The following is a 13,081-nucleotide window of genomic DNA, read 5'->3' as shown; positions in this document are numbered from 1 at the left end:
GCTGTCTTTGGAGACTCTTTCTCAGCATCTCTCTAAGCTACACCCAACAGACAGACAGACACACACACACACACACACACACTCTCTCTCTCTCTCTCTCTCTCTCACACACACACACACACACTCTCACACAATACACTGACACACTCATGCACACACACAGTCTCGCACACTATCTCTCACACAACACACTGACACTCAAACACACACACACACTGACATACAACACACACACACAAAGATACATAATACACCATCCAATTCCTAGGATACTTACAAGGTTTCCCAGATGCTGATCAGAAGCCAATGCCACGTCCAGGGTCAGGGCAAAGGCATGGGACAGACAATTCCTGAATCGGTCCTAGTGCTAGGGTCTTGGTCCAACTTCTAAGTCTGTCAGCTAAATCAGCCAGAGAGGAAGTACCACAGAGCAGAGGAGGGGAAGATGCATCTTCCTGAGGGTGAGGCTGAAAAAAACCCACACCTTCCTTTACTGTTCGAGAGGGACAATCTTGTGTCCCAGAGCGGCCCAGAAAGGAGGAAGGCTCCTTGGGTGGGGGCTAAATGAGAAGTACCCAGGAAAGGGCAGTGAGCTAGGAAAGAGGGGTGCCGGGAGTGAGTTGGCTGGGGTGTGGTCTAAAAAATGCAGGTCTAGACCGGAGAGGTGAACAGAGTGATGGATTATATCATAGGAGGAGGAAGCAAGGCTCGGAATGAGACTACTGGTTTAAAAAATGTATTATCTTTGTACTTCACGTGGTCAAGGCCACCCTAGGCTGTATGAGATCCAGAGAGAGACAGGTTGACACCCAGTGGGCAGGGGGGGGGGTATCAAGGAAAATGTGCAAAAAGTGAATGAAGGGGGAAGCAACCTATTTCTGACTTCAGGTCAGACCATGATCTTGGTGTGGATACAGGCAAAAAGCCATCTCCACACCTCCCTTACAGGTTACCCAACTCTCCATTCTTTCTGGGAGAAGCCAAAGTCTGAGTGATGTCCTTCATGACACAAAATATGGATTTCTTCTCCTTCCCCTACCCACTTGACCATGTAGTCCAACCCTGTTGGACTTTCTCAATGGGCTCTAGGCAAGGATTAGTACCACTCCTTTTTTTTTAATTTTATTTTATTGGGAGGAGGTAGAAGGGAAACAAAAAATAAATGGGTGGTGCAAACCAATCAGGAGGGGGTGAAGACCACTCCTTTCCTACAGCCTTACAGCCTTGCACCGTCAGTTTCTACGTGGACAGAGAAAGTGGAGGCTAAGCTAGGCTGTGCTGAGAACGAAGAACAGAGGCGGTGGCACCGGAGCCGCAATGCCTCCTCACTCCAGCCCTACCGCAAGAGCATCTACGAATTTGGAAAGAGCTGGGCGCTGGTGGTGCACACCTTTAATCCCAGCACTCAAGAGGCAGAGGCAGGCGGATCTCTGTGAGTTCAAGGCCAGCCCGGTCTACAGAGTGAGTTCCGGGACAGCCAGGGCTTCCACAGAGAAACCCTGTCTCAGAAAAAAAAAAAAAAAAATAAAAAAATTAAAAAATAAATAAAAAAGAATGTGAACAGATAAACAGCCTCCAAAGGGTTGTCCTTCAACTTCCCTCCATGAAAGGAAGGACGCCATCTCTCTTTGAAGTCTTCACCAAGAACGCATTCCTTCAGGGCTCCACGAGCCTTACCATTTAACTTTTCACCTGTCGCTTGTCAGGACAGACGAAAAGCGTAACGGTGGCTGGCCGTCGAGGCCCCTGATGTTTCCCAGTGCCCTCACTTTTCTCACGTTGAGAAAAGCCAGATCAGCGTTGACCCAGCAACTGTCAAGCAGAGGATGTGATGAAAGGGGACCGAAACCGCAGCCCGAACTGGCGGCAGAGTTGAGGAAGGACTCGCTGACCACACTGGGTGTGTAAGGTGGAGAATTTACAACAGAGGAAGTTCAGAAACCTCTGCTCCAGAACACCAGCACACAGGAAGAATTCCGTGTTTATGGATAGAAGCTTCTAGATCGGAGCTCCAGGGCCACGCAGAGCCCTTTCCAGCAGACAGTGGGTTGTCTTCACACTTTTCCTCAGGCTGCTGTATCTCCCTTCTAGTCCTCCTCCTCCAGAGACTAGACACTCTAAGCATACTTCCTCCCTAGTGCGGAGGTCACCTCAACCCCGGTTATGGTGTTCCTACAGTGACCCTGGAGACTGGCTTTCCTTTTTTTCTGTTGGCCTCTGCCTGAAGAGTGAGAAAAGACAGTGAAGCAGAGCCCAGAGTAACCACTTGCGAGGTCAACTACCTCAGTTTGCTAGTCCGATGGGTCTAGGAACAAGAAATGTTGAAGGTTAGTAAGAATGTTCTGAGCCAACTAGGACGGACTGGTCATGTGTGCTTCCATGATGTCCCCTAAAGAAAAACAAAAACACTTGCTAAAAAAAAAAAAAATTCAAAAGGTGGAGGCTGGAAAGCAGTGGAGAAGGGTTAGGAACAGCTAATATCTTGTGAAGAGGGAAGGCAGCAGAGAGAAAAAAGACAGAGAAAGGAAAGGCACCACCTTCCAGAACCATTCTTTCCATTTTCCAGATACTCCAGCCATTCACCACACCTCCTCCTGATCAATCCTCAAACTTCCTCTAATAGAGAAAGTGCCGGCTCCTGGGCTTCCTCACAGGCCTGGTCACTTTTAGAGGAGGGGTGGGGTGAGCAGCTGGTCAGAGGGAAAGGTGGAATCTTGTCCTCCCAGGCTCCTGCATCACCATCCAGTCATGTGCCTCCCTCTCACTGTGCGTAAGACAAGCACACCACTTTCCTTTCACACGGCACAGATTTACTTCCCCTTGGAGGCCAGTTTCTTCCTCTGAAAGGCTTCTGAGACTGAATTTTATCCACCCTCATCCAAACTCCACAGTAGTTGCAGAGACAGGCCTGGGAAAACAGATAGCCTGGCTGGGGAGGCAGGGCAGAAAGCCACTGAAGGCTGGCACTGTCCGGTTCTGGCCCGTCTCAGTCCAGAATGAGGTGACTTCAGTACAACACAGGCATGATGAACCACTAACAGGAGCGAGCACACTTAAACCATCCGTTAATGGCTTCCCAATGTATTTCACACGAGTAGCTACTGGCAACATGTAAGCAATTCTGGTACATGGATCCAGGCCGTATTGTAAGCACCGAATAAGAACATAGGCCACAGTCACCTTCACAATCCCACGTCTTGGAGTAATCTGGGCCTATTGAGTAATCCTGCCCAACCAAACCAAAACTGCAATCATAGAAGGGTCCCCAAGTACCCTTGAGTTCCAGGAACCATAGCAAGTGGTAGGGGAGCCCCAAGATTTGAGGTTCTGGCTACCATTCCTGACTGTCCTTCTCCATTCTATCCCCGCCTCCAGGATCTCCATTGCCCCTGCCCTGCCCCACTACTTTGAGCCTAGGTGTAGTTCGGAGCTCCATGGTACCCTCCCTGGAGCGGCTGGCCCCTCGAGCCTCCCAAGAGCCCTCGAAGAGCCGAGTAAGGAACCGGGGCCCCGCCCGGGGCAGCAGATCCCCCGCAGTGAAGACGTAGAGCACCGGGTTGACGCTGGAACTGAAGAAAGCCAAGGCAGTAGTACCAGCGCGCGCCGCCTGGCCCGCCCCGCCAAGCCTGGCCAGGGGCCCTTCGGGCGGAGCGAGCGCAGCCACCGCCTGCAAGAGATTGACCGCGTGGTAGGGGGCCCAGAGCAAGCCGAAGGCCAGCACGATGGCGCTCACCAGACGACCCACCCGCGTGCCGTGTCGCCCCGAGCCCCAGCGCGCGCCCCGCAACCGCGCCAGCGTCACGCCGTAGCAGCTGAGGACTGTCCCAAAAGGCAGGACGAAGGCAGTCAGGGTCTCCAGGCTCAGATGAGCAGCGGCGTGCACCGCCGATGGGTGGCACAGTTGACACACGCCATCGCCCCAAAGGTGACGGTAGACGGCGGCCGGGACGGCGAGCACCAGAGCGGCCAGCCAGACCCCCAGCAGCAAGCGACGGGCCAGGGCCGGGCTGCGCAGTCGGGGAGCCAGGAAGGGCCGAGTGACAGCTAGGCAGCGCTGCAGGCTGAGCAGTCCGGTGAGCAGCACGCTGGCGTACATGCTGAGCGCGCACACGTAGTACACCGCCTTGCAGCCCACCTGGCCCAGGGGCCAGGCCCGCCCGCTCAGGAAAGCCACAAAGAGCGGGGTGAGCAGAAGCACCGCGCCGTCGGCCAGCGCCAGGTGCAGCACAAGTGTGGCCGCCAGCGGCCGCCCCGCGGTGGGCCGCCAGCCCGCCAAGCTCCACACTACGAAGCCGTTGCCCGGCAGTCCCAGCAAGGCCGCCAGCAGCAGGAAGGCGGTGCCGGTGGCCCGCGAGGCCTTCCAACTCAGCAGCGTCTCATTCCCCGGCGGACGATAGCAGACCGACATCCTCCGAGAAGGGGGCTGCAAGAATCCACCGGGTGGAGCATTCAAGATTGGGGCAAAGACCCACATTACCTCTGATGCTAGATGAGAAGGGACTGTGCCCACCCCGCCACTACCCCCAGCTTCTCTGCAGCTTGCCTGTGTCTTCTCTCCAGGAAACCAACTGAAACAACTCCTTAGAACCCGTGGCCCCTGTTCCCAGTCAGCTGTCCTTCCCTGCTCTTGGCATGTTCCCAGAGGCTGCTACTGAAGCACTGGTGTTCCCCAATCCTCACTGCAGACGGTCTCTGCCTCCGCATCTGACCTTGTGGCGTGGCCCCCTCTTGATCCAATCCCATTCTTTATATCTCAGGGGAAAGGTGGCTGGGAGTAAAGAGCAGATCTACTTACCTAGCTGGGAGAAACAGCGTTGGGAGTCGAGGGCGGTTTAGGGAGGCTGACAGGTGAAGAGGCAGTGGATGGATGAGGTATCTAATCCTGCCCCATGCCTGTCACATTTGCAGAGGATGAGGCAAGAATGAAAAGGCACAAGATGGTGCTTATCCCCGGCCTTTCCTGGGCCCTCCTCCATCCTACTTCTTCCCATCACTGACAGGCCCAGGCATGTGGAGGCCAGCCTCCCTAGGAAACAGGATAAGGCTGAGGAGTTGCAGGAAGGCGCCGGGCCATGAGGACAGGAGGAGTTGTCTGCTAAAGGCTGCTCCCACATCTCCCCCACCTCTGGCCCCAGCCCTTCCAGCCCACCTTCTGCGATGTTTATGTTCTTTAGCCTCCTAAGGCAGTCAGGATCTCCAGGCTCAGATGAGCAGCGGCGTGCACCTTCTCAACGGAGAAGGCAACCCAAGCAACCTACTTCCCTAGCTGCTCTCTCTTGGCTGTTTTCAGCCTGGGGAGTGGAGGGGGATAGGCTATACATGTAGGTATAAGGAGCTTGCAATCTGTTTGGGGGTAATCATAGCACACGGGGGGGGGGGAGCATGTTAAGAGCAGGAAGAGGAGAGCCATTCGGTATATTTCATTTGTACTCCATTGGTAGCTATCAGAACCCCAAGGCAGAAGACTAGGGAATGCTTCATTGCTGGGGCATTGTCTTAGGCACTAATGCCCCTCTGTCCGACCTTCATTAGTGCCTGAAAAGGCCCTGGCTGGGGCTCCAGCCTGTGTGAGAAATGAAGCCGGATAGGTTACAAAGCTGTCCAGGCACTTTGTGTTTCTCAGAACACAGGATGCTGGGGAACTAGGAGAGTCCAGAAGACTCCCAGGCAGGAAAACAGGGACTGTGCCCACTTCTGGGCTTACTAACAGTGAACCTCAGTTTCTGTGCAACTGTCCATCATGGCTACAACTAAAATCAGAGATGAAGTCTGGGACATCAAAACTAAAGCCCCTGGGCTAAGTAGAGCCTCAGCCGGCAAAGTCTTTGCCAAAGTCCTGTGATACAAGCCTGAGGACCTGAGTTCAGTACCCGGAAACCATGTTAAAGGGGTGCATGGCCCAGGGCTGGAGAGATGGCTCAGAGGTTAAGAGCACTGACTGCTCTTCCAGAGGTCCTGAGTTTAATTCCCAGCAACCACATGGTGGCTCACAGCCATCTGTAATGAGATCTGGTGCCCTCTTCTGGCCTGCAGGGACACATGCAGACAGAACACTGTATACATAATAAATAATTTTGTTTTAAAGGGTGTGTGTGCTAGGTTTGTAATCCTAGTGCTGGCAGATGGCAACAGGTGGAACTCTAGGCTCACTGACCAGCTATCCTAACCAACTTGGTGACCTTCAGGCCTGTGAGAGACCCGTCTCAAAGAAAAATCCTCCGGCACCTATATGCATTCTCTCTCTCTCTCTCTCTCTCTCTCTCTCTCTCTCTCTCTCTCTCCCCCTCTCCCCCCTCTCTCTCTCTCACACACACACATACAGAGAGAGAGAGAGAGAGAGAGAGAATCATAGGTGAAGAGGATCATAGGTGGGGGATCATAGGTGGGGGATCATAGGTGAGGGGATCATAGGTGGGGGATCATAGGTGGAGAGGACCATAGGTGGGGGGATCATAGGTGGGGGGATCATAGGTGGGGGATCATAGGTGGGGGGATCATAGGTGGGGGGATCATAGGTGGAGGTACATAATTAGCAAAACAAAAAAGAGTAGAGCAGTGTCTGTTCATGGCCACTGAAGCAGGCATTTCTGGAGAATGAAGCCAGAAAAACAGAAGTTTAGCTAATTCTTCTCCAACCGAGGAGGTAAGCAGGAGGGCCAGAGTACCAGAGAGGATCCTGGAGATGCTAGTTCTGGAGATCAGAATCCAGCCTCTCCTCACACCATTCCCAGACACACTGCTCCACCTTTCATTTTCTCTGGGTCCCTTGGAATGGTCCCCCTGCTTCTCCCCCTGCTAGGCTTGCGAGCTTCCCCACAGTTAGCCCAGCCTTTTCCAAAAGCTGCCGTTGATAACTCTCCAGCAGGTGGCAGCACAGTCAGCAGGGCTCAAATGGCATGCCCATCTCTGAGACTGTGGGCCAGAAACTTGTAGCATTTAGGAGCTGAGATATGAAGCTCGGGAGTTCAAGTGGCCAATCTAGACTACAAAGTAAAAGTGTATTTGGATAAGGGGAGGGGAGAATCAAATATCAACTTCTATCCTTCACAACACATCTCTAAAGAGAGACGCAAACAAGCCCCACACAGGCTCCTCCTCCTCGACTTTGTCCCATTACTTATCAGGCAAGGGGGACAGAGTCCAGGCTTGACTCACCTCTCACTTCACAGGGCTAAGATCTCAGCTTTATACAGAAACAAGACTTCAGCCTCAGAACAACAGAGACGCACACAGCCCCCGAGCCACAGGGAGGCAGCTCTCTTACTCCATCCCTCTACCATGGAGTACCTTTCAGCCTTGAAGCCCAATGGACTGCTGAGGTGATTTCTGACCCTTCTCTTTATACTTCAGTGCTGGGGATATGGGCAGACGAGGCAAACATCAGCCTCTGAAAGGCTCACTTCCTGCCTTGACAGATTTCTCCAACTCTTAACTACTCTTTTGTTCTTCCCATAGTCTTTCCTTTGGATCTGTAAACCTAGAACCTCTTAGCCACCCCACCCCATCATCATCACCAACTTTACCAACCCCCTCCTTGCCCCTTCTGGGGTTTTCTTCCTAACTACCAGGTCAGTATCCACTATGGGCTCTGAACTTGGCCGTAGGGTCTGGAACTCAGCTCCACCGCCTCAGCGCCCCTTCCGTGTCTGTGATCACAAGCGGACAGTCCGGAAAGGACTGACAGCTGCCACCCGCCAGGAGCTACTAGATAAGGTGAGTGGTCGGGTTCCTGGAGCAGGGAAGCCAAGAGACTCACGCCAAGGACGGTGGGATGGCGGAGCAGGAAGTGTGCCTATTCACGGTTGCCATCCCTCGGGTGGTTAAGAAACACTAGGCCCAGTGACCTGTTGCATTTGGGTGAATTATTCGTTTTCAGGGAAACAGTAGGTAAAAAGGGGTGGGGAACCGGGTTCAGAAGTGACCACAGCATTTGTATGTTTTCTTGTGCTAGCAATCAAAACTCTAGACAAGGGCTCGCTCTGCCACTGGTCTGAGTTCCCAGCCCGTCATTTCTATGAAAAGCTAGGTTCAAATTCTGATTTTGCTGCTTCCCAGCTGTCAAGCCTTGGGAAGTCATTCAACTTGTCAAAACCAGTTTTTTGTTTGTCTTTCTCTTGAAACAGGCTCTCACTTTTTAGCCCAGGCTGACCTTGAACTCTGAATCCTCCTGCGTCAGCCTTCTAAGCACTGAGATGACAGACTCATGCCACAAAACCTGACTTGAAAAATGCTTTCAATGTTGGGCATTAAACCCAGGTCATTGCACATGCGAGGCAAACCATTCACTTCTAAAGCATCCCCCAGCCTTCAGTTTCTTCATCTACACAAGGGAATAATAAGCTATCTTTTTCTGAAAGGAATCAATGGAAAGTCTTTATAGATATTTTCACAGATATCGGAGAGGGGATGCCTCTTGGCTCTGATCTTCTTGTATGAATGAATTCAGTCAAGAGACAATTTGGACAGGTGTTTATTTAGCAAAACTCCAATCTAGTTAGTAAAGCTAGGCAGAGTACCCCCAGAGACTGGAGTGGGCTGTCCACGGTGGGTGGAGAGATGGCTCAGCAGTTAAAAGCATGGAGTGCTTTTGCAGAGGACCAGGGCTGAGTTTCCAGCACCCACCTGGTGGCTCACAAGCAATGTCACTGCAGCTCCAGAGGATCCAATGCCCTCTTCTAATCTCTACACACTCACATACACATACCCACCCACCCACCCAATTTAAAAAATACATAAAAATAATTTGTTAAAGGAAGGTGTGTCAATCCACACGGTAAGTGATATGAGGTTGTCTTTAGAAGATTCAGACCCTTTGCTAGTGTGCACATGGTGGAAACCCTGGTGCTCTAGTTCCTGGTGTGGGGGAAACAACCTAAGTATGTCTTCAAAGACGTTTAACCACCATCACCAGAAGGCCCCGCTAAGATGCGCCTGTGGCTTTCTTTGGCTCCCTCATGTCCAGCTCCTTCTCTTCAGGGTGATCTAGAGTTACCTGGTTCCTAGGACAGGCGGAGGCTTTTTCAGAAGCTATCCTTAAAACTGAATCTGTTGCAATCAGCATTAGAATGAGTCAAAGGGAACAGCACCTCACGGGGCCTCACAGGAGCCAGCCAGAGCCCGCCTACCCTTCCTGGTCACCTTGTCTATCTCCTGCCAGCTGAAGCCCTTCAATTTCTTATCACGGGATTGTTCCTAACCTAGTTCAACCCCGACATTTCTTTTAACACAAGTTATCACTTGGCCTTCGAATGGTTAAACAGTGCTAACACTGAAAACCGTTGCAGAGCAGGGTGGTGGTAGTGCACACCCTGAATCCCAGCACTGGGGGGGGGGGGGGGGGAGCAGAGGCACATGGATCTTTGTGAGTTCAAGGCCAGCCTGGTCTACAAAGTGAGTTCCAAGTCAGCAAGAGCTACACAGAGAAACTCTGTCCCAGAAAACTGAAAAACAAAAACAAACACACAAAAGGTGTAGAGAACAGGAAGGACGACACGGGAGGACACTGTAGATAAGAGAACACAGATAAGCTAGATTTCATCTGTTTAGATTGCGTTTTCTTTTTCCTTTTTGGTTCTTTCCAGATAGGGTTTCTCTGTGTAGCTTTGCGCCTTTCCTGGATTTCGCTCTATAGACCAGGCTGGCCTCGAACTCAGAGATCTGCCTGCCTCTGCCTCCCAAGTGCTGGGATTAAAGGTGTACACCACCACGGCCCAGCAAATTTAAGGCCTAAAGGTATTTTATACATACATACACACACACACACACACACACACACACACACACACACACACACACACATATAAAATCACCACAAAAGGTTTTATTCAGTTTTGGAGGGTTAAAGTCTAGGTAACATGATGTGGATCTCCTTGGTGAGTCACCACCTGAATGGGTGAAACCACAGAAGGAGCATGTGCCCAAGAGCAGTCACAGGTCGATGAGGAATTCAGAGACCAGGCTCACTCTTCTATAACACATTTCTTTTTTTTCAAGACAGAATTTCTCTGTGTAGTTTTGGCGCCTGTCCTGGATCTTGCTCTGTAGACCAGGCTGGCCTTGAACTCACGGAGATCCGCCTGGCTCTGTCTCCCGAATGCTGGGATTAAAGGCGTGCACCACCACTCGCCTTATAACACACTTTTTTTTTCTATTATCAGCTTGATACAGTACAAATTCTTATCCTAATAGTGAAATGTTTCACTAAAGCTTGCCCAGTGATTGAGTAAAACCAAAACTTATTATAAGCCACAGTCATCCTAGGGTCCCCCCTGCTATATATCCTCCCTGGATCTGTGGGTTGCAGTCTGATTGTTCTTTACTTTTTATCTAGAATCCACTTATGAGTGAATACATACCATGTTTATCCTTCTGGGTCTGAGTTACCTCACTCAGGATGATTTTTTCTAGTTCCATCCATTTGCCTGCAAACCTCATGATGTCATTGTTTTTCTCTGCTGAGTAGTACTCCATTGTGTTTATGTACCACATTTTCTTAATCCATTCTTCAGTTGACAGGCATCTAGGATGTTTCCAGGTTCTGGTATTACAAATGCTGCTATGACCATAGTTGAGCATGTATCTTCGTGGTATGATTGAGCATTCATTGGGTATATGCCCAAGAGTGGTATGGCTGGGTCTTGAGGTAGTTCGATTCCCAGTTTTCTGAGAAACCACCATACTGACTTCCACAGCGGTTGTACAAGTTTGCATTCCCACCAACATTGGAGGAATGTTCCCTTTGCTCTGCATCCTCTCCAACATTGACTGTCATTAGTGTTTTTGATCATAGCCATTCTGACAGGTGTAAGGTGGTATCTCAGAGTCATTTTGATTTGCATTTATCTGATGACTAAGGATGTTGAGCATTTCTTTAAATGTCTTTCAGCCATTTGAGATTCTTCTTTTGAGAATTCTGTTTAGCTCTTTAGCCCATTTTTAAAATTGGATTGTTCAGTATTTTGATGTCTAGTTTCTTGAGTTCTTTATATACTTTGGAGATCAGTCCTCTGTCAGATGTGGGGTTGGTAAAGGTCTTTTCTCATTCTGTAGGCTGTCTTTTTGTCTTGCTGACTGTGTCTTTGCCCTACAAAAGCTTTTTAAAATATTTTATGTGCCGAGTGGTGGTGGCACAAGCCTTTAATCCCAGCACTCGGGAGGCAGAGCCAGGCAGATCTCTGAGTTCAAGGCCAGCCTGGGCTACCAAGTTGAGTTCCAGGAAAGGCGCAAAGCTACACAGAGAAATCCTGTCTTAAAGAAAAAAAAATTATTTTATGTGCATTGACGTGAAGGTGTCAGATCCCCCGGAACTAGAGTTATAACAGTTGTGAGCTGCCATGTGGGTGCTGGAAATTGAACCCAGGTCTTCTGGAAGAGCAGCCTGTGCTCTTAACCACTGAGCCATCTCTCCAGCCCTTCGTTTTATTTTATCCACATTTGGAGTCAGGGTCCAAAACTGTTGAAGTCTGGTATTAAACTTCTAGGCTCCAGTAGTGCCCCTGCCTCTGCCTCTGCACACCTGGCTATGACTGATTTGTTATTCAGTACCACTGGGAGTAGCTTAGAGGGGAGCAGGGGTAGGTGAACAGAAGCAAAATGAAAAAAAGGTCTGCCTCTGGTGAAGGTCTGTTAACAACACAAAAAACCCAAACAAGAACTGCCATGTTTATGAAGGATGAAATGAAATGCTCACATCTACAACCCCAGGACCCAGGAGGCTAACACAGAATTGCTGAGTTTGGAAACATGCTGAACTCCACAAATACCGTCTCAAAACCATACACAGGGAAGCAGAGCTGAGATATCAATCAGTGTGTCGGGCGATGGGTCAACTCAAGAGAGGGGCATGGGCTAACACCCGCCCCTCCCCTCCTGCCCCTGGTCACTAACAGGTACTGGAGACCCTGCTGTTAAGTGGCGTGCTAACACTGGTACTGGAGGAGGATGGGACCGCCGTGGAGAGTGAGGACTTCTTCCAGCTGCTCGAGGATGACACATGTCTAATGGTGCTGGAGCGAGGACAGAGCTGGAGTCCCAGGGTGAGGCCCACAGTGGGCGGCTGAGGCCACCAATCCTTTCTAGCTCTCCCAACCCTCTTCCCTAGCCTTCACTGACCTTGGGGGCTGAGGTACTGGGGAGGCAAAAGAGGCCTGATCCAGCACCAACGGGATTAGCAGATGTCAGGGTATGAAGGAAGGCTCACTTCAATCATGGGGTGTCCCACAGAGTGGGATGTTGTCATATGGCCTAGGACGCGAGAGGCCAAAACACAGCAAGGACATCGCCCGAATCACCTTTGATGTGTACAAGCAAAATCCTCGAGACCTCTTCGGCAGCCTCAACGTCAAAGCTACATTCTACGGGCTCTATTCCATGAGCTGTGATTTTCAAGGAGTTGGACCCAAAAAAGTGCTCAGGTCAGAAATCAACATGCCATACAACCCTATAGTTGGAGAGTCCCTCAAGTTCAATCAAGTCCCACTTCTTGTACCCCAGTACCCCTTAAGTTCTCCTTTGTGAACCCCACCCCCACCCCTCAATCTCAAGGCCTCCACCCCTCAGTGTCCCTTAATCATTTGGTTTCCTTTCACTCCTGCCCCTCAGGGAGCTCCTTCGTTGGACTTCCTCACTGCTGCAAGGCCTGGGTCATATGCTGCTGGGAATTTCATCTACCCTTCGCCACGTGGTGGAGGGCGCTGAGCGGTGGCAGTGGCACAAACAGAGTCACCTCCATTCATAATGAAACAGTGACTGGAGCCGGTGCCCCAGACCAGTCCCATGAGACACATGAGAGCTATAAGGCATCATCAGATTTGGGGCTGCAGTGTACCCTAGGTAACTCACCTGACTCCACTGTAACAGAACCTCTCAGCACACTGCCTTGGTCCTGTAGCCTGCACATTCCTGAAGAATGCTGCCTATCTTACCTCTATCTCCTACCTTCTACTTATCCTGCAGAACCACACCCTTGTCCCTGGCATGCTGATCCCACCATAACTGCTGCTACATCTAGGTTCTTACTGATCCCTATCCCTAAGACCCTGCACACAATGACACAGTCCCTAGTTTCTTACTGATCCCTATC

At 50.8% G+C, this 13,081-nt stretch overlaps 2 protein-coding genes across 2 annotated transcripts; one reads left to right on the top strand and one right to left on the bottom strand.

Annotated features, from left to right (window-relative positions):
• Positions 1 to 3,128: 3,128 nt before the first annotated feature.
• Ltb4r2 (leukotriene B4 receptor 2) lies at positions 3,129 to 4,417 on the bottom strand. The gene has a single exon (XM_036198563.1). The coding sequence runs from the start codon at positions 4,406 to 4,408 to the stop codon at positions 3,332 to 3,334; it is 1,077 nt and encodes a 358-aa protein (XP_036054456.1). The 5' UTR covers positions 4,409 to 4,417; the 3' UTR covers positions 3,129 to 3,331.
• Positions 4,418 to 7,278: 2,861 nt separating this feature from the next.
• On the top strand, positions 7,279 to 12,736 carry Cideb (cell death inducing DFFA like effector b). The gene is made up of 5 exons (XM_036199324.1): positions 7,279 to 7,319; positions 7,569 to 7,713; positions 11,889 to 12,035; positions 12,223 to 12,413; positions 12,601 to 12,736. The coding sequence occupies exons 1-5, from the start codon at positions 7,279 to 7,281 to the stop codon at positions 12,734 to 12,736; spliced, it is 660 nt and encodes a 219-aa protein (XP_036055217.1).
• Positions 12,737 to 13,081: the final 345 nt, after the last annotated feature.

The sequence above is a fragment of the Onychomys torridus genome, chromosome 9 (genome assembly GCF_903995425.1).
Source record: "Onychomys torridus chromosome 9, mOncTor1.1, whole genome shotgun sequence".
In the NCBI taxonomy this organism is placed as follows: Eukaryota; Metazoa; Chordata; class Mammalia; order Rodentia; family Cricetidae; genus Onychomys; species Onychomys torridus.
The sequence above is the reverse complement of the archived record's forward strand: the minus strand, read 5'-3'. Positions and strand labels throughout refer to the sequence as shown.